This window comes from Lissotriton helveticus, chromosome 7, assembly GCF_964261635.1.
Source record: "Lissotriton helveticus chromosome 7, aLisHel1.1, whole genome shotgun sequence".
Taxonomy (NCBI): domain Eukaryota; kingdom Metazoa; phylum Chordata; class Amphibia; order Caudata; family Salamandridae; genus Lissotriton; species Lissotriton helveticus.
The window spans coordinates 1,561,447,138-1,561,468,558 of record NC_136068.1 but is presented as its reverse complement, the minus strand read 5'-3'; the positions used below and the strand labels follow the sequence as shown (position 1 = coordinate 1,561,468,558).

At 46.7% G+C, this 21,421-nt stretch overlaps 1 protein-coding gene across 1 annotated transcript in view; it reads left to right on the top strand.

Moving 5' to 3' along the window:
• Nucleotides 1–21,421, top strand: part of LOC144770500 (transmembrane channel-like protein 7) — a 345,542-nt gene that overhangs the window by 104,092 nt on the left and 220,029 nt on the right. Inside the window, exon 3 of the mRNA XM_078655055.1 lies at nucleotides 19,814–19,962. Coding sequence (XP_078511181.1) covers nucleotides 19,814–19,962 — 149 coding nt within the window. The remainder of the gene's footprint in view (nucleotides 1–19,813; nucleotides 19,963–21,421) is intronic.

Sequence of the window (21,421 nt, the reverse complement as noted above, 5' to 3'; positions counted from 1 at the left end):
CTGTGTTGTTGGGGTCTTTGCGACTCCGGGCTCGACGTAGCGCTCCTCGCGACGCCGCCGAACCTTTGGATTAACTTTGCCTCGACGTCGTGTGACTCCCGTGTGGGTTACATTGTTGCCAAGAACTGTGTTTTAAAGAAGAAGAGTTGCTTTTGTTACTAAAGACTTTGTGCTAAGAAGAAACCGTGCTTGAACTATTATTTTTCCTTCCAAGAGTATTTATTAAGATTGTGGTATATTTTTGTCGTTATTTGGTCTTGTGCTAAGCCTTATATAAACATCCTTATTTTTATAATACTACTGTGTCGTGTCCATTTGTAGTGTATTCACTTTATTACTGTATGTGGTCATAAATGCTTAACGCACTGCCTCTGAGATAAGCCTGTCTGCTTTGCCAAGCTACCAAGGGGGTGAGCAGGGGTTATCTAAGGGTGTGATCCCCTTGCCCTGACTAGAAAAGGTGTGTCCCTATTTGTAAGAAGTGTATACCTCTGCCAACTAGAGACAGCCGCTTCTAACATTGGTGGGTCAGCGGTGAGGATTTGAACTTTGCATTTATGACCCATGTGCAGTGATTAGTGTGCGCTACATAGTGAAAGCAGACCATAGCGCAGCCACAATCTGTTTTGGTTGGATATCCTATTTTTGTTCTCCGCTTTCCTGGAGCTTGATTTTTGAAACTGCCAGTTTTGACCATGAGTGATGCCGGAGTCACTACCCCTGTTGTTGTTGTTGTGGAGGAGTTTGATAGGAGTAAGATAAAGGATTACAAGTTACAGGATCTGAAATCCTTTTGCAAGCAATTTAAAGTTCCTACCACAGGCTGCAAAAACAAACCAGAATATCTCAAAGCATTGCAGGCCTGGTTAGAGGCCAGAGATCCCTCTGATCCGGTGGTGGTACCGACAGGGGAAGGGGAGGAGGAGGTGCCAGTGAATGGGCCCACATCCCCTCCTGCCAGCAGTGTTTCCTCCAAAGGTCTTTCTCCTGAAGAAAGAGAAGAAAGGGCGAAGGAGCGAGCATACAACATGGAGATAGCAAAACTTAAGATAGATGGGCAGTTGGAGATAGAGACTGCAAGAGGCAGGAGAGAAGCTGATATGGAGATCAAAAGGTTGGAGTTTGAAAGAGAAAAGTTAGCTTTTGAGCGTGAGAGAATGGTGAGGGACATGGAGCTCAAAGCTAAAGAGTTAGAATTGAATCCCTCTGGTGGCAGCATCCCATCTGTGCCTGCAGAAAGTAGGTTTTATTTTCCTAAAGATGTGATCAAAGATTTTCAGAAGAATGAAGATATTGGTCAATGGTTTAAAGCATATGAGTTAGCATTGTTGGCCCACCGGGTCCCTGAGAATGGTTGGGGAGCGGGGTTGTGGGGTCGCTTTGTGAATGAGGGAAGAGATACCCTGTTAGACATGCCTGTTGAGGATAGGATGTCTTATGCTCATATGAAAGATGCTTTAATGTTAAGGTATGGCCTAACCCCAGAAAAGTACAGACAGGCCTTTAGAGAATGTAAGAAATTGCCTGGTACTACGTGGGTTGAATATGTGTCATTTTTTTGCAGAGCCATGGATGGTTGGGTAAAGGGCAGCAAGGTGGAAAGTTAAGATGCTCTTTATGATTTGTTTGCTTGGGAGCACTTGTCTAATAACTGTTTTCCAGCGCTGCGCCAGCACCTTATTGATAGCAAGATATCTAACCCTAGAAAACTTGCTGAGGAGGCGGACCGCTGGGTCAGTACCAGGGTCCACAAGGGTCCAGTGGGAGACTCAGCCAAAGGTGGGCAGGGTCCCCAGCAGAAGAGTGGGGGGGACAAGGGTAAACAGAGGGAGTTCCAGAAAGGGCCCCAAAGTAATCCCCAAGGGAACCAAGGGAAGGGTTCCCAGCCTCCCCCTGTGAAGAAATCAGAGGCCCCGCCAGGTAAACCTGGTCATAGGGGCCCAATGACCTGCTTCGCTTGTAAGCAGGTGGGACACCATTTTTATGATCCTCAGTGTCCCTTAAAGAACTCTAGTGCACCACCCCGTGCACCCCCGTCAGTTGGCGAGTGTAGCCCTGGGAGGGGAGGAGATGGTTGCCCATGGGGGGGAGGGTCCCGCAGAGATGTCCCTGGTCTCTTTAGGAGACATGGAAATGGTCCCTCCACCCCCTCTGCCTAGTAACACTAAGAAATATAGGCAGTGGGTGACCATTAATGGCCATAGAGTGGAAGCTCCCAGAGACACCGGAGCGAGTGTGACAGCTGTCAAGTGTCACTTGGTGTCCAGACAGCAGGTTGTTCCCCACGTATTCTACCCTGTGATAGCTGCTGACAACTCCCAGAGAGAGTGTGAGGTAGCTCAGGTTCCCTTTGAATGGGGGGGAGTTTCAGGTACTCTTCAAGTTGCTGTAAGGCCCGCCATGCCTGTTGATTGTCTCCAGGGCAATGATTTGGAAGACTCCCCTTGGGCTAAGGTGGAGAGGGAGACACATTTGAAAATGTTGGGTGTGCCAGAGTGGGTGTGTGCAACCACTCGATCGATGACAGCAAGTAAGGGTGTTGATGGGGTTCTGGAGCCTGAAAGTATGGCCCAGGACCCAGCTGTGAAGAGAAGAGGCAGGGGGCGCGGGAAACCGTCCCCCGTAGTTCCCGTGGTCCAGGCGGAGGCAGACCTTGAGGGGTATGCCCTGGAACCCACAGGTGAACAAGTTGCTGAACTGGGAGACCTGCCCGAGCTGACCCACTGGCAGCAGGATGGTGGTCCCTCCAGGGAAGAATTTTGTGCAGAACAGAAAGTGTGCCCTTCTCTTGTGGGTATGAGGCAGCAGGCCTCAGCCCAGACAACAGGTGATCAGTCAGGGTCGCATTTGGTCTACTGGGAGAACGATCTCCTGTATAGCGAGCCTAAGGCTGCTGAGCCTGGGTCAGCCCGTGTGCTGGTGGTACCCCAGCGCTTCAGAGCCTTCCTACTGGGGTTGGCTCATGACGTTCCGTTAGCTGGACATCTGGGGCAGGACAAGACCTATGACAGGCTTGTCACCCATTTTTATTGGCCTCAGATGAGAAGGGATACAGATATCCATTGCAAGACCTGTCAAACTTGCCAGGCAAGTGGGAAAAGCGGGCGGAAGCAGAAGGCTCCCCTCCAACCTTTTCCCGTGGTCAGTACCCCCATTGACCGGGTGGGGATTGACATTGTTGGGCCAGTTCTCTTAGTTGAATTTCTGAAAAATAACATATTTTTAGTGGTTAAATAACAGCATGCTAGTATATGCTCCGTCACATTAGAATACATATACCTTCTGCAGGCTGCTCTGCAAATCCCTGCCCTAGCTGATCTGGCATTAGGGATAATAATATGTGCAGGGGAGCTGCTACAAGTTTGGTATGTTTATGGATGGCACTATACACTGCATGTGGCAATAGTCAAATATACAAAATGTTCAATAAAAAGATTTTTCTAATTTCTTTTTTTTTTAAAAACAGTCAATTGAAAAGTGCCAAACGTATATGCAGAGATGTGTGGCCTGGTCCCTGAAGGTGACCAGGACTCTAACGCGCACAACAATAAATTCAAATTCTCCAGTAATGCATTTCAAATACAATTTTATCAGAAGTTGCAAAAAATCATCAGTTGCAAAAAATCATCAAAGTTTCACATTCTTAGCATGTGGGAACTTATTCACAAAGTGGACAATAATTTTACATCATATCAATACAAGTTCAAATAATAGTACAAAACAATATATTAAAAAACCCAATGCATTTCGGGGCAGAAGCCCCTTTGTCAGGGGTCTGTTAAGAAACAAAAAGAAAGAAAGAAAGGAAACTCAGTTACTGATGGTGCCATAGAAGTGAATAAACTTTTTGTGGCTTATGATTTAAATGATTCTTACCGCGATTCAAAAAGTGAACTCAATGTATCCTATATTGATGAAATTTATTCCTTGACAATAGTCAATCTAAACAAAAGGGATTGTGAAACATTCATTAAGGAATCTGTATTATGGATTTCAGTCGTTTTATTGAAAAAAACTGTTTTGAATCAGTTTACCTGGACCGTGTTTGAGTGTTAATTATCTGCAAAAGAAACATTTTTTTTTATGATCACTAGTAAGGGGTTGGGATAAGTATTACCAAAAAGTGTTTGCTTTAACACAAAAACTTAATTTGCTCACCTTCGAGTCTGTGTAGGACCAAAAAAGTGAAATATCCTATGAAAATGAAAACAAAATGTATGTATATTCAAATAAAGCATCGTGGTGTTATAAAGCTCTACATCGTAAACTCTAGGGAGTTAAAAGAAAGATTTTTTACCTGCGAGCCTCAGGGGAAGTTTAAATGGTCTCGCTATTTCTTTTAAACGCTCAGGCTGTGGAAAAAATAGACGCTATAAGTAACCTGTTTGCAGTTTTCGAACGGTGAAACGCACAACGGTGCTTACGTGAAGTCTTACCGATATTGTAAATGCTCCCGTGCGGTGTATTGGATTCTCGAGTATGCCGACCGGAACTAACCCTCTAGGTAGTTGGTCCTTCTTTATTGTTTAGCCGCTGATGTCTAGCGCATGGCGATAGATGTAGGACTTGAGTATTATTATTATATAGGCGCCATTAGTAAAGGGTGTTTTTAGGGCTGGCTATAGTGGATGTGACGTTCTGATAACACTCGAGGAATATTCAAAGAATCATTAAACTTATACATATACGTAACCTGTTAGTCACACCATAGTGCGACTTAAAAATAATAAACAATAAAAATAACAGTGATTATTACCACAGACTCAGGTAATCTAATTTAAAGTCAAAAATGAATAAAATGAATATTTCTCCATATATATAAATTCCTGCCTATTTACAATCTAGAAATTGAAGTGAGATTAAACACATGTCGCTAGAGCGCTTATGTGTATTCAGGAACTGTAAATTCATGGTTGTGTCATATGCATGTACGTATCACTGTGGGGTAGAAACCCATGAGGGTCTGATTGTGCTCAAAGCTCTTGAGTTTTTAGAATATTTGAAGTTTTACAGAAAGCAAACCATTTCCAATTTATCATTTAACCCATTCGGGGTCAGTGTCTGTAGCTTGCGAATCCAGAAGGCTTCTCTCTCGAGTAGAATTCTAGCATTATCCAGTCCTAGTCGCTGTGGAACAAGTTCAATAATTTGAAATCTCAGTTGAGCTATTGTATGGCTCATCTGCATCCAATGTTGAGCTAGTGGTGAAGTATGATTTTTATTGCGAATCCGACTTTTATGCTCTGAAAGGCACAATTTGAGCTTCCTGTCCGTCTTGCCTACGTACAGTAATCCACAGGGACATTTAATAGAGTATACTACATGTTCAAAATTGCAATTAGTGGTATGTCTTAGTTGAATTTTTTCTCCTGTACGAGGGTGCAATAAAATGTTTCCTGGTATAACATTATTGCAATTTTTGCAATTGTAACATTGCGTTGTTCCTTTGTGGATTTCTTGTTGTTGTCCTGTGCCTTCAGGTCTTTCTGGTTTGTTCAATAGTTCTTTAAGATGTTGTGCTCTTTTGTAGGCGAATAGAGGTTTGTCTATAAACAATGCTCCAAAATCTTTCTCAGCTTGTAAAATCTCCCATCGCTTCTGTATAATTCTTTTTATATCCCTCGATGCTGTCGAGTATTTTGAAACGAAAACCATTCTTTTGTTGTCAGTTTCAGATTTTTTCGTTAAAAGTTCTGATCGTGGTATTGCCTTGATTCTCTCTATTTGTGCTTCCAGTAATTTTTTAGGGTATCCCCTGTCCAGGTATCTTAATTTCTGCTCTTCTAGGCTCTTTTCACATTTCACTTTGTCTGATAAAATCCTCTTAATCCTCATAAATTGTGATATCGGAAGATTATTGATTAGGTTGGCTGGATGGAAACTTCCATATATCAACGCTGTGTTTTTGTCAGTGGGTTTTTTGTATAGTCTTGTTTGGATTGTATTTTCTGCTATTTCTACCATAAGATCTAGGAATGGTATTGATGTTGCGCTTGTATTGCAGGTGAACTGAATTCTTGGATTTGCTAAGTTAAAACTTTTAGGGGCAGATTTATGAGGCCCTTGTGCCTCTTTGCGCCGCAATTGCGTCACTTAATGTGACACAACGGCGGCGCAAACAATGCGCCCTATTTACAACGTGACGCATCTAGGAGATGCGTCACGTTGGAAAGCCCTGCGCCATAAGGAGGCGTTCCTGCGCAGGGGGGGGCGTTCCTGCGCAGGAACGCCTCCTAAAAGTGGCGAGTGAAATCTATGAGATTTCAATCAGTCACTTTCTACGTCAATTCCTTACGCCTGCTTGAAGCAGGCGTAAGGGTGACGCACCATGCATTGAAGAGGTGGCACTTGCGACATGACTCCTGCAATGCGCCGCCCGTACGCCGAGAGATGCGTCACGCATCTTCACTGCTTTGCACCAAGGGTGCGCCGCATTGTAAATGCGGCGCACCATGGGTGGCGGAGCAGTTGCGCACTGTGGCACACATTAACTGGCGCATCCCTGGGGATGGGCCAGTTAACATAAATCTGCCCTTTTATGTTTTGCATGAGTTCTGAAACAGGCCGCTTCCAAATTATGAAGATATCATCTATGTATCGTTTATAATACACGATGCCTTCTTGCCAAGTGCAATCCTCCAAAATATAGTCCAATTCGAACTTTGCCATGAATATATTTGCATATATGCATGCTCCGGGAAAACCCATAGCTGTTCCACTGAGTTGGGTGTAGTATTTGTCATGCCATACAAAATAGCTATTTTCTAAGCAGAATTCCAAGAGTTGCATGATTAAATATTTGAGTTCTTCAGGTTTGTCTGTTCTCAATAAAGCCCATTCCATGGCTTCTAATCCTTGTTTATGGGGGATTGACGTGTAAAGGGATGTCACGTCTATGCTGCATAGCGTCCAATCCATGCACCCTTCAGTTTGAATAGTTGAGAGGCTTCTGAGGAAATCCGATGTATCTTCCAAATATGTTGGCCAATCGTGCATGAACTATTGCATGTGAGCATCTATATAAATTCCTAGATTTCCAAAAATAGATGAACATCCAGATACTATCGGTCTCATTGGGGGATTTTGCAGATTCTTGTGTATTTTAGGTAAAAAATATATCCTCGGTCTTCTAGGATAGATTTGTCTTAGGTAGCGTTTGGTGGTATTGTTAATCCAACATAGATCTTCTGCTTTATCTAAAATTTTCTCTAGAGTTTGAGAGATTTCCAACGTTGGATCTTTCTCAAGTTTGGCATAGGTATTCACGTCTTGAACATGGTAATTGCCCTTTAGTGTGTAAAAATCCGAATCCATAATGACTAGTCCTCCCCCTTTATCCGCCTTCTGGATCACAATTGTTTTGTTTTTTGCCAAAGATTGTATGGCACTACGTTCCGCTCTTGTCAAATTATTCAATTTTCTCCTGTATTGAATTTTATTCAGATCAGCTTTGACCAAAGTCTCAAATGTGTCTAGACTTTCGTGGGAAACTGGGGCAAGGAAATTGCTTTTAGGTTTGAATTGCTCTGTTGTACTGTCTGTTGTTTCAATTGGATTTAGTATCGTGAAGAAGTGTTTTAATCGTAAAATTCTCATGAATTTAAAGAATGCTACTTCTGTCTCTAGCTCATTCGTGTGATAAGTACTCACGAAGGTTATCCCTTTGTTTAGCAATTTCTCTTCAAACTTAGAAAGTTGATATTTTGAGATGTTGACCACTAAGTTCTGGTCTGGCTCCGTAAACCCGTTTTCTTGGACTGTTCCTTTTCCTTTTCCTCTTCGCGGTTTTTGTTGGTTGCTTGAGTTGATGATTTGTCCGGAGGTTCGTTTTGGGCATGGCCCTTCTCTAAAAAAGCATCAGAAGATGATGTAGAAGCTGTGTCCGTTATAACGGGTGCTTGTTGCCCTGGTTTGCGTCGTTGTTGCTGAGCAATAGGTTGTCTAGAGGTACTTGCGTCACTGTCCGACACCACACTTTCTTCAGAAGAGGTTGTTTGTTGTTTTTTACCCGTAAATCTTCTCGTCTCGTAGACCTCAGCCCAAGTGTAGGCTTCATTCAGCTTGTAATCGATGGTGTCGCGCTTAAACTTACGCAGTTTTGTTTCCTGTAGCTCTTTTCCATATTTGTCCAGTTTTATTTCTATTTCTTCTAAGAACTTACTCCATGGCTCTTCATCCATTTTGGCGGACAATTCTTTTTTTACATTAAACATCTCTTCTTCTAAATCTCTTATTGTTTTTGCAAGCTCTTCAATCAACAGTAGTATTAAGTCTAGAGAGCATTTATTGAGTATTTCAAACCACTTTTCCATGAATTGGGGGTTGCTATTTAATCTGTAAAGCATTGGGCGAATAGCCAGTCTGAGTCCTCTAGGGATTTGCTTCACACAGTGATACTGTATCAATGTTGATGCATGTAAACGCTGGTTTAGTTCGCGTTTTGATAGATATTCTAGTTGTTTTAATTGTTGCACAATGGAACCTCCTTGGGCATCAAAAGTCTTCGTTTCCTTAATAAGTTTGTACATTTGGGTTGCTTCATCTGATGTATATACTTTGGTATTCGCTCTGTTGTCTGTGATTGCAGCAATCGAATCAAAAGACATGCTTGCTGTGGTGCTAGTGCCCCGTTTTGCAGTAGGGATTGAATACGTATGTGTGAGGGTACTGCACTCAGTTTTACCAATTCTATTGGTAAAATTGAGTGCAGTACCCTCACACATACATAAACGTATATGCAGGACATAAACTGTGAGTTGTGTAAATTGTGTGTTTTTCAAGACAGCATGGCTTATTAGTATTTATTTTTGGCAGAATGTTAATTTGTATACTTTCTCGAACTACAGTCTTCATAAAGTCCAGTTTGGACAAAAAACACATTGACTGTTTGTCTCTTTTACATGCGACATTGTAACACCATCAACTGCTCGTCTCTTTCAAGCGCTATATTGTAACACCATCCGTACCATTGTATCATCTTATGAGAAAAATATGAATTGAGTTTTTGGACCTAAATACAAGCCAAAAACAGAGTTTTGTCCAATTTTTACTATTACTCTTGAGCTCTGGATTTTGTGCTCTAACCTATCTTGAATATTTCTTGCTGGAAGTATCATCTAGATAGACCATCAGGAGCATGCACACAAGGCATTAATTCCCTAACAATGACATTCACACCTGCTAACTAGTCACAGCACTCAACTGCCAAAGCATTTTGTAGGGAAGGAAACCTTGTATGTCAGTAGGGCCAGTAGCCACTATCTAGCCTCTGCAAAGTTTAAAACCTCATTGATTGATGAAAAACCTTTTTTTCCCAAAACACTAACTGAAAGTTTCTACACATATGGTCTAAAAACTGCTCAGTGGGAGGGCACGCATAAATGCTGTTCCTGGCTTCTAATACAGATTCAAGGATGATCCCGGGTGATGTTTGTATGTCCTGTGAGGTAAGGACAGAACTTGATGCTTCCTCTCTGTACTATGTGTGAAGGATAGGCCCATGCGCTACACGTCTGCTCAATGGTTGGATGACAAGGCACCTTCTTCTTTGTTCTGCGGTTAGCAGAGTGGTGCAGGTACTGCTTCTTGTCTTATAGTTGGTTGGAAGAAAAATTAAAGTTCTTCTCTTCATGTCTACAGTGGTTAAAGAACGGATACAGGAGCTGCTCCCCCTTTCTACAGTGATGTGAAGATTCATTATTCAATAATGCTCCTGTGTCTCATTCTGTTTGAAGGACTTGAATGGCTGGTTGCTGTTCGTCTTGTGCTCATTTGATTGACAGGCATATGACCGGCTATTACATTATATGACATTTGAAAGACCGCCGCACATTCCTCTCATATATGTCACACATTGTTCAAAACAGGACACTTTGTATGTGCTGCAGCATCTGTCCTACAGTTGTTAGAATTACAGCAGGTACATTTGTTGCTCTTTCACTTTTGGATGGAGAATGAACATGCACAGGTGCTGCTCCCTTATCCTTTGGTTGGTTGACTATAAGGTATAGTGTTAGACATGACATCATTGGCATGAGTCTCTCCTCCATTTTTTTCTGTTTGCCTCCTCTGTTTACGATGTTTTTGCTGGTATATTGCTTTGGGCACTGTGCCACTGCTGATCAGTGCCATAGTGCAAGTGCTCCCTATGTGAAATTGCTGTATTGATTGAATTCCATGTTTGGCTTATTTGGTTTACTGTCAGTCCCTAGTAGAGTGCACCAGGAGTGCCAGGGCTTGTAAATATAAATGCTGCTAGTGGGCTTGCAGCACGTGTTGTGCCACCCACAGAAGCGGCCTAGTAAAAGTATGTCTACAGGTCTGCCATTGCTAGACCACGTGCAGTCTGGTACTGTCACGCAGACTGCGCAAGTACACCTACTTGCCAGTCCCTAGACCTTCCCTTAACTTCATGTTAGTCACCCCTATGGTAGGCCCAAGGGCAGGGTGCATTGTAAGCATAAGGTAGGACAAGCCTGACAAGGTTGGCATGTCATAATAGTGAATTACAGCCATATTCGTTTTTCACTATTGTAAGGTAACCTGCTCTCCATAAGTTAGAATGGGCTGCCAGGATTATTAATGCTATAATCCTAGCGGGCTCGGGGAGCATGGTGCAATGTCGAGTTTGGTATCCCTGAACTCAGGGTTTAATAATGCATCCGTTTGTGTGGATGGTTTTTGGACTCTGTGTTTGAAAATAGCACTTTTAGAAAGTAGCTATTTTCTTGTCTAACTGTCTACCGGTCTCTGCTGGTTCTGGTGTGCGTGTGACAGGAGCTGGGTGGCTCCAGAGGTCTGAATGAGTCAGTGTGGGGTGAGTGGGGCATTTGCATTGAGAGTAGGGGAAGAGTAGCTCCTGATAGCCTGCCCTGCCTGATACAATGCTGGCTCCGCCCCCCTGCCAGGCGACTGATGACTCTGTGCCTGCCAGGGACTTTCCTAGCCCCACCTCCTGCCGGGCAACTGATGGCCCTGCCCCTGCCAGTGACAATGCTGGCTCCGCTCCTGCTGGGCGGCTGAAGACTCTGCCCTGCACAGTGAATAGGCCAGGTGCCTAGGCCTGGCAACACCCACAACAAACCCGAGATGGGGGGAAATTCCCCTGCATGGACAAAGGGATCAAAGCCAAAAAGGGGTATAAGAGAAGGACCCCTGAACCAAGAACTTAGATCACTTCTGACAAGGAAACCTGAACCAAGGACAAGAAGCCTGCTGATCCAAGGACTGCCTACCCCTTCTGCCAGAGTGCTGTTTGTTGGGGGAATCCTGCAGTTGCTTCTTTATTTTTGCCAAGGAACCAGGAGAGAGGAACTGAGTGTGTACTCTCAAACTTGCTAAAGAAAATCTCCAAGGGTTGGAAGAGTGCCAGCCTCCTGTTGAAGTCACAGGGCCAAAGGACTTCATCTATTTGCTAAAAGTGCTTGTTGCTGGAACCTGAAATCCAGCACCTCTGAAGAATCCAGCAATCTCGACGCCGACGGACGCCGCCGAATCCAGCTCGACATCGTGAGTAACGGCTCCAGTGTCCCGCACCTTCGACGCCGGCCGCCGGGCCCGATCGACGCCAGTAGCGACGCCAGTGAGTAGCGAGTTCGGCTCCAGCTCCAAGTGACCCTGTGTCGACGCCGCCGCTGATCCCATCGACGCCGAGCCCTCTCGACGCCGTGAGCGCTGCTCACTCTTGCAACATCGACATCGACGCCGCCGTATCCTGCTTCATCTCGTGAGCGCTGCTCCTGCCTGACTTCGGTCGACACCGCTGCAGATCGCCCCGACTCCGAGGCCCGATCGACGCCGAAGACGCGACGCCGGACATCTTAACGCCGCTGATCATCGAGTGCTTCACTTTTCCAAGGTACTGTGTTGTTGGGGTCTGTGCGACTCCGGGCTTGACGTAGCGCTCCTCGCGGTCGACGCCGAACCTTTGGATTAACTTTGCCTCGACGTCGTGTGACTCCCGTGTGGGTTACATTGTTGCCAAGAACTGTGTTTTAAAGAAGAAGAGTTGCTTTTGTTACTAAAGACTCTGTGCTAAGAAGAAACCGTGCTTGAACTATTATTTTTCCTTCCAAGAGTATTTATTAAGATTGTGGTATATTTTTGTCGTTATTTGGTGTTGTGCTAAGCCTTATATAAACATCCTTATTTTTATAATACTACTGTGTCGTGTCCATTTGTAGTGTATTCACTTTATTACTGTATGTGGTCATAAATGCTTAACGCACTGCCTCTGAGATAAGCCTGTCTGCTTTGCCAAGCTACCAAGGGGGTGAGCAGGGGTTATCTAAGGGTGTGATCCCCTTGCCCTGATTAGAAAAGGTGTGTCCCTATTTGTCAGAAGTGTATACCTCTGCCAACTAGAGACAGCCGCTTCTAACATTGGTGGGTCAGCGGTGAGGATTTGAACTTTGCATTTATCCCATGTGCAGTGATTAGTGTGCGCTACATAGTGAAAGCAGACCATAGCGCAGCCACAATCTGTTTTGGTTGGATATCCTATTTTTGTTCTCCGCTTTCCTGGAGCTTGATTTTTGAAACTGCCAGTTTTGACCATGAGTGATGCCGGAGTCACTACCCGTGTTGTTGTTGTTATGGAGGAGTTTGATAGGAGTAAGATAAAGGATTACAAGTTACAGGATCTGAAATCCTTTTGCAAGCAATTTAAAGTTCCTACCACAGGCTGCAAAAACAAACCAGAATATCTCAAAGCATTGCAGGCCTGGTTAGAGGCCAGAGATCCCTCTGATCCGGTGGTGGTAATGACAGGGGAAGGGGAGGAGGAGGTGCCAGTGAATGGGCCCACATCCCCTCCTGGCAGCAGTGTTTCCTCCAAAGGTCTTTCTCCTGAAGAAAGAGAAGAAAGGGCGAAGGAGCAAGCATACAACATGGAGATGGCAAAACTTAAGATAGATGGGCAGTTGGAGATAGAGAATGCAAGAGGCTGGAGAGAAGCTGATATGGAGATCAAAAGGTTGGAGTTTGAAAGAGAAAAGTTAGCTTTTGAGCGTGAGAGAATGGTGAGGGACATGGAGCTCAAAGCTAAAGAGTTAGAATTGAATCCCTCTGGTGGCAGCATCCCATCTGTGCCTGCAGAAAGTAGGTTTTATTTTCCTAAAGATGTGATCAAAGATTTTCAGAAGAATGAAGATATTGGTCAATGGTTTAAAGCATATGAGTTAGCATTGTTGGCCCACCGGGTCCCTGAGAAGGATTGGGGAGCGGGGTTGTGGGGTCGCTTTTTGAATGAGGGAAGAGATACCCTGTTAGACATGCCTGTTGAGGATAGGATGTCTTATGCTCATATGAAAGATGCTTTAATGTTAAGGTATGGCCTAACCCCAGAAAAGTACAGACAGGCCTTTAGAGAATGTAAGAAATTGCCTGGTACTACGTGGGTTGAATATGTGTCATTTTTTTGCAGAGCCATGGATGGTTGGGTAAAGGGCAGCAAGGTGGAAAGTTATGATGCTCTTTATGATTTGTTTGCTTGGGAGCACTTGTCTAATAACTGTTTTCCAGAGCTGCGCCAGCACCTTATTGATAGCAAGATATCTAACCCTAGAAAACTTGCTAAGGAGGCGGACCTCTGGGTCAGTACCAGGGTCCACAAGGGTCCAGTGGGAGACTCAGCCAAAGGTGGGCAGGGTCCCCAGCAGAAGAGTGGGGGGACAAGGGTAAACAGAGGGAGTTCCAGAAAGGGCCCCAAAGTAATCCCCAAGGGAACCAAGGGAAGGGTTCCCAGCCTCCCCCTGTGAAGAAATCAGAGGCCCCGCCAGGTAAACCTGGTCATAGGGGCCCAATGACCTGCTTCGCTTGTAAGCAGGTGGGACACCGTTTTTATGATCCTCAGTGTCCCTTAAAGAACTCTAGTGCACCACCCCGTGCACCCCCCCGTCAGTTGGCGAGTGTAGCCCTGGGAGGGGAGGAGATGGTTGCCCATGGTGGGGAGGGTCCCGCAGAGATGTCCCTGGTCTCTTTAGGAGACATGGAAATGGTCCCTCCACCCCCTCTGCCTAGTAATACTAAGAAATATAGGCAGTGGGTGACCATTAATGGCCATAGAGTGGAAGCTCCCAGAGACACCGGAGCGAGTGTGACAGCTGTCAAGTGTCACTTGGTGTCCAGAGAGCAGGTTGTTCCCCACGTATTCTACCCTGTGATAGCTGCTGACAACTCCCAGAGAGAGTGTGAGGTAGCTCAGGTTCCCTTTGAATGGGGGGGAGTTTCAGGTACTCTTCAAGTTGCTGTAAGGCCCGCCATGCCTGTTGATTGTCTCCAGGGCAATGATTTGGAAGACTCCCCTTGGGCTAAGGTGGAGAGGGAGACACATTTGAAAATGTTGGGTGTGCCAGAGTGGGTGTGTGCAACCACTCGATCGATGACAGCAAGTAAGGGTGTTGATGGGGTTCTGGAGCCTGAAAGTATGGCCCAGGACCCAGCTGTGAAGAGAAGAGGCAGGGGGCGCGGGAAACCGTCCCCCGTAGTTCCCGTGGTCCAGGCGGAGGCAGACCTTGAGGGGTATGCCCTGGAACCCACAGGTGAACAAGTTGCTGAACTGGGAGACCTGCCCGATGGTGGTCCCTCCAGGGAAGAATTTTGTGCAGTACAGAAAGTGTGCCCTTCTCTTGTGGGTATGAGGCAGCAGGCCTCAGCCCAGACAACAGGTGATCAGTCAGGGTCGCATTTGGTCTACTGGGAGAACGATCTCCTGTATAGCGAGCCTAAGGCTGCTGAGCCTGGGTCAGCCCGTGTGCTGGTGGTACCCCAGCGCTTCAGAGCCTTCCTACTGAGGTTGGCTCATGACGTTCCGTTAGCTGGACATCTGGGGCAGGACAAGACCTATGACAGGCTTGTCACCCATTTTTATTGGCCTCAGATGAGAAGGGATACAGATATCCATTGCAAGACCTGTCAAACTTGCCAGGCAAGTGGGAAAAGCGGGCGGAAGCAGAAGGCTCCCCTCCAACCTTTTCCCGTGGTCAGTACCCCCATTGACCGGGTGGGGATTGACATTGTTGGGCCACTGGACCCCAAGACAGCCATGGGCAACAGGTTCATCCTGGTCTTGGTGGATCATGCCACACGGTACCCGGAAGCCATCCCTCTCAGAACAGTGATGGCCCCCGTGGTGGGACGGGCACTGATGGGTGTTTTCTCCCGAATGGGGTTCCCCAGAGAGGTGGTGTCAGACCGGGGTACCAACTTCATTTCCAACTATATGAAGTCTCTGTGGAAGGAGTGTGGGGTAACCTACAAGTTCACCACTCCTTACCACCCTCAAGGTAATGGGTTGGTTGAAAGATTCAACCGTACCCTTAAAGGCATGATTATGGGTCTTGAAGAACCAATGAGGCGTAAATGGGACGTCCTCTTGCCATGCCTGTTGTTTGCTTACCGTGAGGTGCCACAGAAGTCTCTAGGGTTCAGCCCCTTTGAGCTTTTGTATGGACACCCGGTAAGAGGACCTTTGAGTCTGGTCAAAGAAGGCTGGGAGCAATCTCCCAGGAAACCTCCCCAGGATGTATACAGTTACATGCTGGCCTTTAGGAACCAGACTAGGCGCTTCAGAGATCTTGCTCAGGCAAATCTGGAGGCCAGCCAGGAAGAGATGGAGCGGTGGTACGACCGGAATGCCACTCTGGTGGAGCTTCTGCCTGGACAGAAAGTTTGGGTCATGTCCCCTGTGGAACCTTGTGCGCTCAAGGACAGGTGGACTGGACCATTTGAGGTTGTGGAGAAAAAGAGCGATGTCACCTACATGGTGGTCTTGAAGTCTCCCAGGAACCCCTTGCGGGTCCTGCATGTCAACCGTTTGAAGCCCCACTTAGAAAGGTCCGAAGTGGGCATGCTCCTAGCTACAGATGCTGGAATGGAGGAGGAGAGTGAGCCTCTTCCTGACCTCCTGTATGCAAGAGAGCAAGATGGGTCAGTGGATGGTGTTGTCCTCTCTGACACACTGACCCCTGAACAGCAGCAGGATTGTCGCCAGTTGTTGGGACAATTCCCTGATCTGTGTTCCTTGATTCCTGGTGTCACTCAGTGGTGTGTCCATGATGTGGACACCGGGGACAGCACTCCTGTTAAGCACAAGGCTTACAGAGTGACTGACAAGGTCAGAGCATACATCAAGGAGGAGGTCTCCAAAATGTTTGCCTTAGGGGTGGTTGAGTCCTCTAGCAGTCCTTGGGCCAGCCCAGTGGTCTTGGTCCCGAAGGCTGCAGCGCCTGGTGCTTCACCGGAACTTCGGTTCTGTGTGGATTACCGAGGACTCAATTCAGTCACCAAGACTGACGCGCACCCCATCCCCAGAGCTGATGAGCTCATAGATCGGTTGGGGGCTGCCCGGTACCTTAGTACGTTTGATCTAACATCTGGGTACTGGCAGATCGCCTTGACTGACGGGGCAAAAGAGAGGTCAGCATTCTCCACACCAGATGGGCACTACCAGTTCCGGGTTATGCCCTTTGGGATGAAGAATGCCCCTGCCACCTTCCAGAGGTTGGTCAACCAGGTCTTGGCTGGACTGGAGGATTTCAGTGCCGCCTACCTGGACGACATCGCAGTGTTCAGCGCCAGCTGGGAGGAACACTTGCGCCACCTCCAGGAAGTGTTGTTGGCCCTGCGCAGAGCAGGCCTCACAATCAAAGCCAGTAAGTGCCAGATTTGGCAGGGTTCAGTGGTGTACTTGGGGCACCAAGTAGGGAGCGGCAAGGTGGCCCCCCTGCAACCCAAGATTGATACCATCCTGGCATGGGCACCGCCCAAAACCCAGACTCAGGTGAGAGCCTTCTTGGGTCTCACGGGTTACTACAGGAGGTTTGTCAAGGATTATGGTAACATTGTGCGCCCCTTGACTTCGCTGACTTCCAGGAAGCAGCCAAGACTTGTGATCTGGACTGACGCCTGTCAGACGGCCTTTGACACCCTGAAAACTGCAATGTGCACAGTACCCATACTCCAGGCACCCGACTTTTCTAAAGAATTTGTTGTCCAGACATGGCAGAGCATGGCGTGGGGGCTGTTCTAGCTCAGGTGAATGAAGAGGGCCGAGACTTACCTGTAGCCTTCATCAGTAGGAGGTTACTTCCCAGGGAACAGAGGTGGAGTGCGATAGAGAGAGAAGCATTTGCTGTGGTCTGGGCGCTGAAGAAGCTAAGACCCTACCTGTTTGGGACTCACTTCCGGGTTCAGACAGACCACAGGCCCCTCAGATGGTTGATGCAGATGAGGGGTGAGAATCCAAAGCTGTTGAGGTGGTCCATTTCCCTACAGGGGATGGACTTCACGGTGGAACACCGCCCTGGCACAGATCACGCCAATGCTGATGGTCTGTCCAGATTTTTCCACCTTAGTGATGAGGACTCCCTAGGGTAAGGGTAGTTCTCCCCACATTTCAGCTGGAGGGGACACGTGTTAGACCTGACATCATTGGCATGAGTCTCTCCTCTTTTTTTTTTCTGTTTGCCTCCTCTGTTTACGATGTTTTTGCTGGTATGTTGCTTTGGGCACTGTGCCACTGCTGATCAGTGCCACAGTGCAAGTGCTCCCTATGTGAAATTGCTGTATTGATTGAATTCCATGTTTGGCTTATTTGGTTTACTGTCAGTCCCTAGTAGAGTGCACCAGGAGTGCCAGGGCTTGTAAATATAAATGCTGCTAGTGGGCTTGCAGCACATGTTGTGCCACCCACAGAAGCGGCCTAGTAAAAGTATGTCTACAGGTCTGCCATTGCTAGACCACGTGCAGTCTGGTACTGTCACGCAGACTGCGCAAGTACACCTACTTGCCAGTCCCTAGACCTTCCCTTAACTTCATGTTAGTCACCCCTATGGTAGGCCCAAGGGCAGGGTGCATTGTAAGCATAAGGTAGGACAAGCCTGACAAGGTTGGCATGTCCTAATAGTGAATTACAGCCATATTCGTTTTTCACTATTGTAAGGTAACCTGCTCTCCATAAGTTAGAATGGGCTGCCAGGATTATTAATGCTATAATCCTAGCGGGCTCGGGGAGCATGGTGCAATGTCGAGTTTGGTATCCCTGAACTCAGGGTTTAATAACGCATCCGTTTGTGTGGATGGTTTTTGGACTCTGTGTTTGAAAATAGCACTTTTAGAAAGTAGCTATTTTCTTGTCTAACTGTCTACCGGTCTCTGCTGGTTCTGGTGTGCGTGTGACAGGAGCTGGGTGGCTCCAGAGGTCTGAATGAGTCAGTGTGGGGTGAGTGGGGCATTTGCATTGAGAGTAGGGGAAGAGTAGCTCCTGATAGCCTGCCCTGCCTGATACAATGCTGGCTCTGCCCCCCTGCCAGGCGACTGATGACTCTGTGCCTGCCAGGGACTTTCCTAGCCCCACCTCCTGCCGGGCAACTGATGGCCCTGCCCCTGCCAGTGACAATGCTGGCTCCACTCCTGCTGGGCGGCTGAAGACTCTGCCCTGCACAGTGAATAGGCCAGGTGCCTAGGCCTGGCAACACCCACAACAAACCCGAGATGGGGGGAAATTCCCCTGCATGGACAAAGGGATCAAAGCCAAAAAGGGGTATAAGAGAAGGACCCCTGAACCAAGAACTTAGATCACTTCTGACAAGGAAACCTGAACCAAGGACAAGAAGCCTGCTGATCCAAGGACTGCCTACCCCTTCTGCCAGAGTGTTGTTTGTTGGGGGAATCCTGCAGTTGCTTCTTTATTTTTGCCAAGGAACCAGGAGAGAGGAACTGAGTGTGTACTCTCAAACTTGCTAAAGAAAATCTCCAAGGGTTGGAAGAGTGCCAGCCTCCTGTTGAAGTCACAGGGCCAAAGGACTTCATCTATTTGCTAAAAGTGCTTGTTGCTGGAACCTGAAATCCAGCACCTCTGAAGAATCCAGCAATCTCGACGCCGACGGACGCCGCCGAATCCAGCTCGACATCGTGAGTAACGGCTCCAGTGTCCCGCACCTTCGACGCCGGCCGCCGGGCCCGATCGACACCAGTCGCGACGCCAGTGAGTAGCGAGTTCGGCTCCAGCTCCAAGTGACCCTGTGTCGACGCCGCCGCTGATCGCATCGACGCCGAGCCCTCTCGACGCCGTGAGCGCTGCTCACTCTTGCAACATCGACATCGACGACGCCGTATCATCGAGTGCTTCACTTTTCCAAGGTACTGTGTTGTTGGGGTCTGTGCGACTCCGGGCTCGACGTAGCGCTCCTCGCGGTCGACGCCGAACCTTTGGATTAACTTTGCCTCGACGTCGTGTGACTCCCGTGTGGGTTACATTGTTGCCAAGAACTGTGTTTTAAAGAAGAAGAGTTGCTTTTGTTACTAAAGACTTTGTGCTAAGAAGAAACCGTGCTTGAACTATTATTTTTCCTTCCAAGAGTATTTATTAAGATTGTGGTATATTTTTGTCGTTATTTGGTCTTGTGCTAAGCCTTATATAAACATCCTTATTTTTATAATACTACTGTGTCGTGTCCATTTGTAGTGTATTCACTTTATTACTGTATCTGGTCATAAATGCTTAACGCACTGCCTCTGAGATAAGCCTGTCTGCTTTGCCAAGCTACCAAGGGGGTGAGCAGGGGTTATCTAAGGGTGTGATCCCCTTGCCCTGACTAGAAAAGGTGTGTCCCTATTTGCCAGAAGTGTATACCTCTGCCAACTAGAGACAGCCACTTCTAACATATAGGCATTTTTTTGCAGGTTGCGATTGGCTGAAGACGGGTGTTTCTATTATCAACTAAGTTTGAATGAAATCCAGGGACCAGTTTTAAAGCTGAAACAGATATTCTCACTAGATTGAAGAAAGTACATTTCTTGTGTTTTTTTTCAGGCAGAGGCAGGAAGGCAGGACTTGGACATCAAGCCACTGGGAGTCATGGGTGGAGAGCAAGCAAAAGTCCCTGAGCCACTTTCAGAGCAGAGCCTGGGAGGCTCTTTTGTACATGGAGCTCTGGAAGACTCCTCTTCGGAACATTGGAGGTATGTAGTAGGAAGGTTTGGAGGTGCATTGTGGACAACATTGGAGGTATGTTGTGAGCATAATTGAATCTATGCTCTGGGGTTTGTTAGAGGTATGTTGTGGGAAATACTGAGGGTACTCAGAGCCTTCTATGGTACTGGGCCTGTCTATGTGGAGCCCAGGCTTCAGCAATAGTCTCCCATCCACTATCTTTGTTTATCAGAAGCTAACTTTTTGATACAACAGACATTTAAACGTGTTCGACTCAGTGGCAAAGCCTTTTTCTGTCTAGGCTGCTTGGCTATGGAATGGTCTACCTCTATCTGTATGCTCAGTCCCCCGACTTGCTCCACTTTAGAACCACACTTTGGAGGTGTGGTGTGGGCTTACAATTTGAGTATAAAATCATTAGTTCTGCTTTTTTTCTTTGGATTCTGTTGCTGTTTTGTCTTGAAATCACACAATTTTGGGTAATCGTAGCTCTTGATAAGTGGCAAAATCTATCAATCGATTATGTTGTAGTAGAACATTGGCAGTATGTTGTTGTCTTCGTGCCAACTCCCCCTGCGACAGTTCTCCTGTCCAGCTTGCCCGACGATCACTGCCCTCTGTTGCCTATCTACCTGCTGCTTGTTTTTCTGTCCTCTGTTTTGCCTTTCCTGCTCGATTTTCTGCCCTCTGTTTTGCCTTTCTGCTAATTTTTCTGCCCTCTGTTTTGCCTTTTCTGCTCATTTTTCTGCCCTCCGTTTTGCCATTTGTTCTCGTTTTCTGCACTCTGTTTGCCCTCTTCTGCTCTATTTTGCCTTTTCTGCTTGTTTTTCTGCCCTCTGTTTTGCCTTTGCTGCTCGCTTTTCTACCCTCTATTTTACCTTGTCTGCTTGTTTTTCTTCCCTCTGTTTGGCCTTTCCTGCTCTTTTTTCTGCCCTCTTTTGCCCTTTCCTGCTCTATTTTGCCTTTTCTGCTAGTTTTTCTGCCCTCTCTTTTGCCTTATCTGCTTGCTTATTTTTCGGCCCTCTGTTTTGCCTTTTTCTGCTTGCTCCTAACCTCTTCCCACTGTTTACTCAAGACCTGTCACAGTGGGAGCCGGCACAAAGGGGGGACAGTGCCGCGCTCTTAGAATGCAGATTGATTGAACATTGAAGGTATGTTTTTGGAGAACATTGGAGGTATGTTGTGGGAAACATTGGAGATATGTTGTGGGGAACAATAAAGGTATAATGTGGGGAGCATTGACAATATGCTGTAAGAAACACTGAGGTCATGGTGTGTGAACACTAGACATATTCTGTGGGAATCATCTGAGGTACAGTCTGGGAACATGTGGAGATACACACTGAATGAATGTTGTGGGACACATCAGAGATATGTTGTGGAGAACCCTAGGTGTAGGCTGTGGGCAACATTGAAGGTATGTTGCAGGGGAATAATGGAGATATGTGAGAAACATTGGAAGTATGTTGTGTCACATCTCAAAAGTAG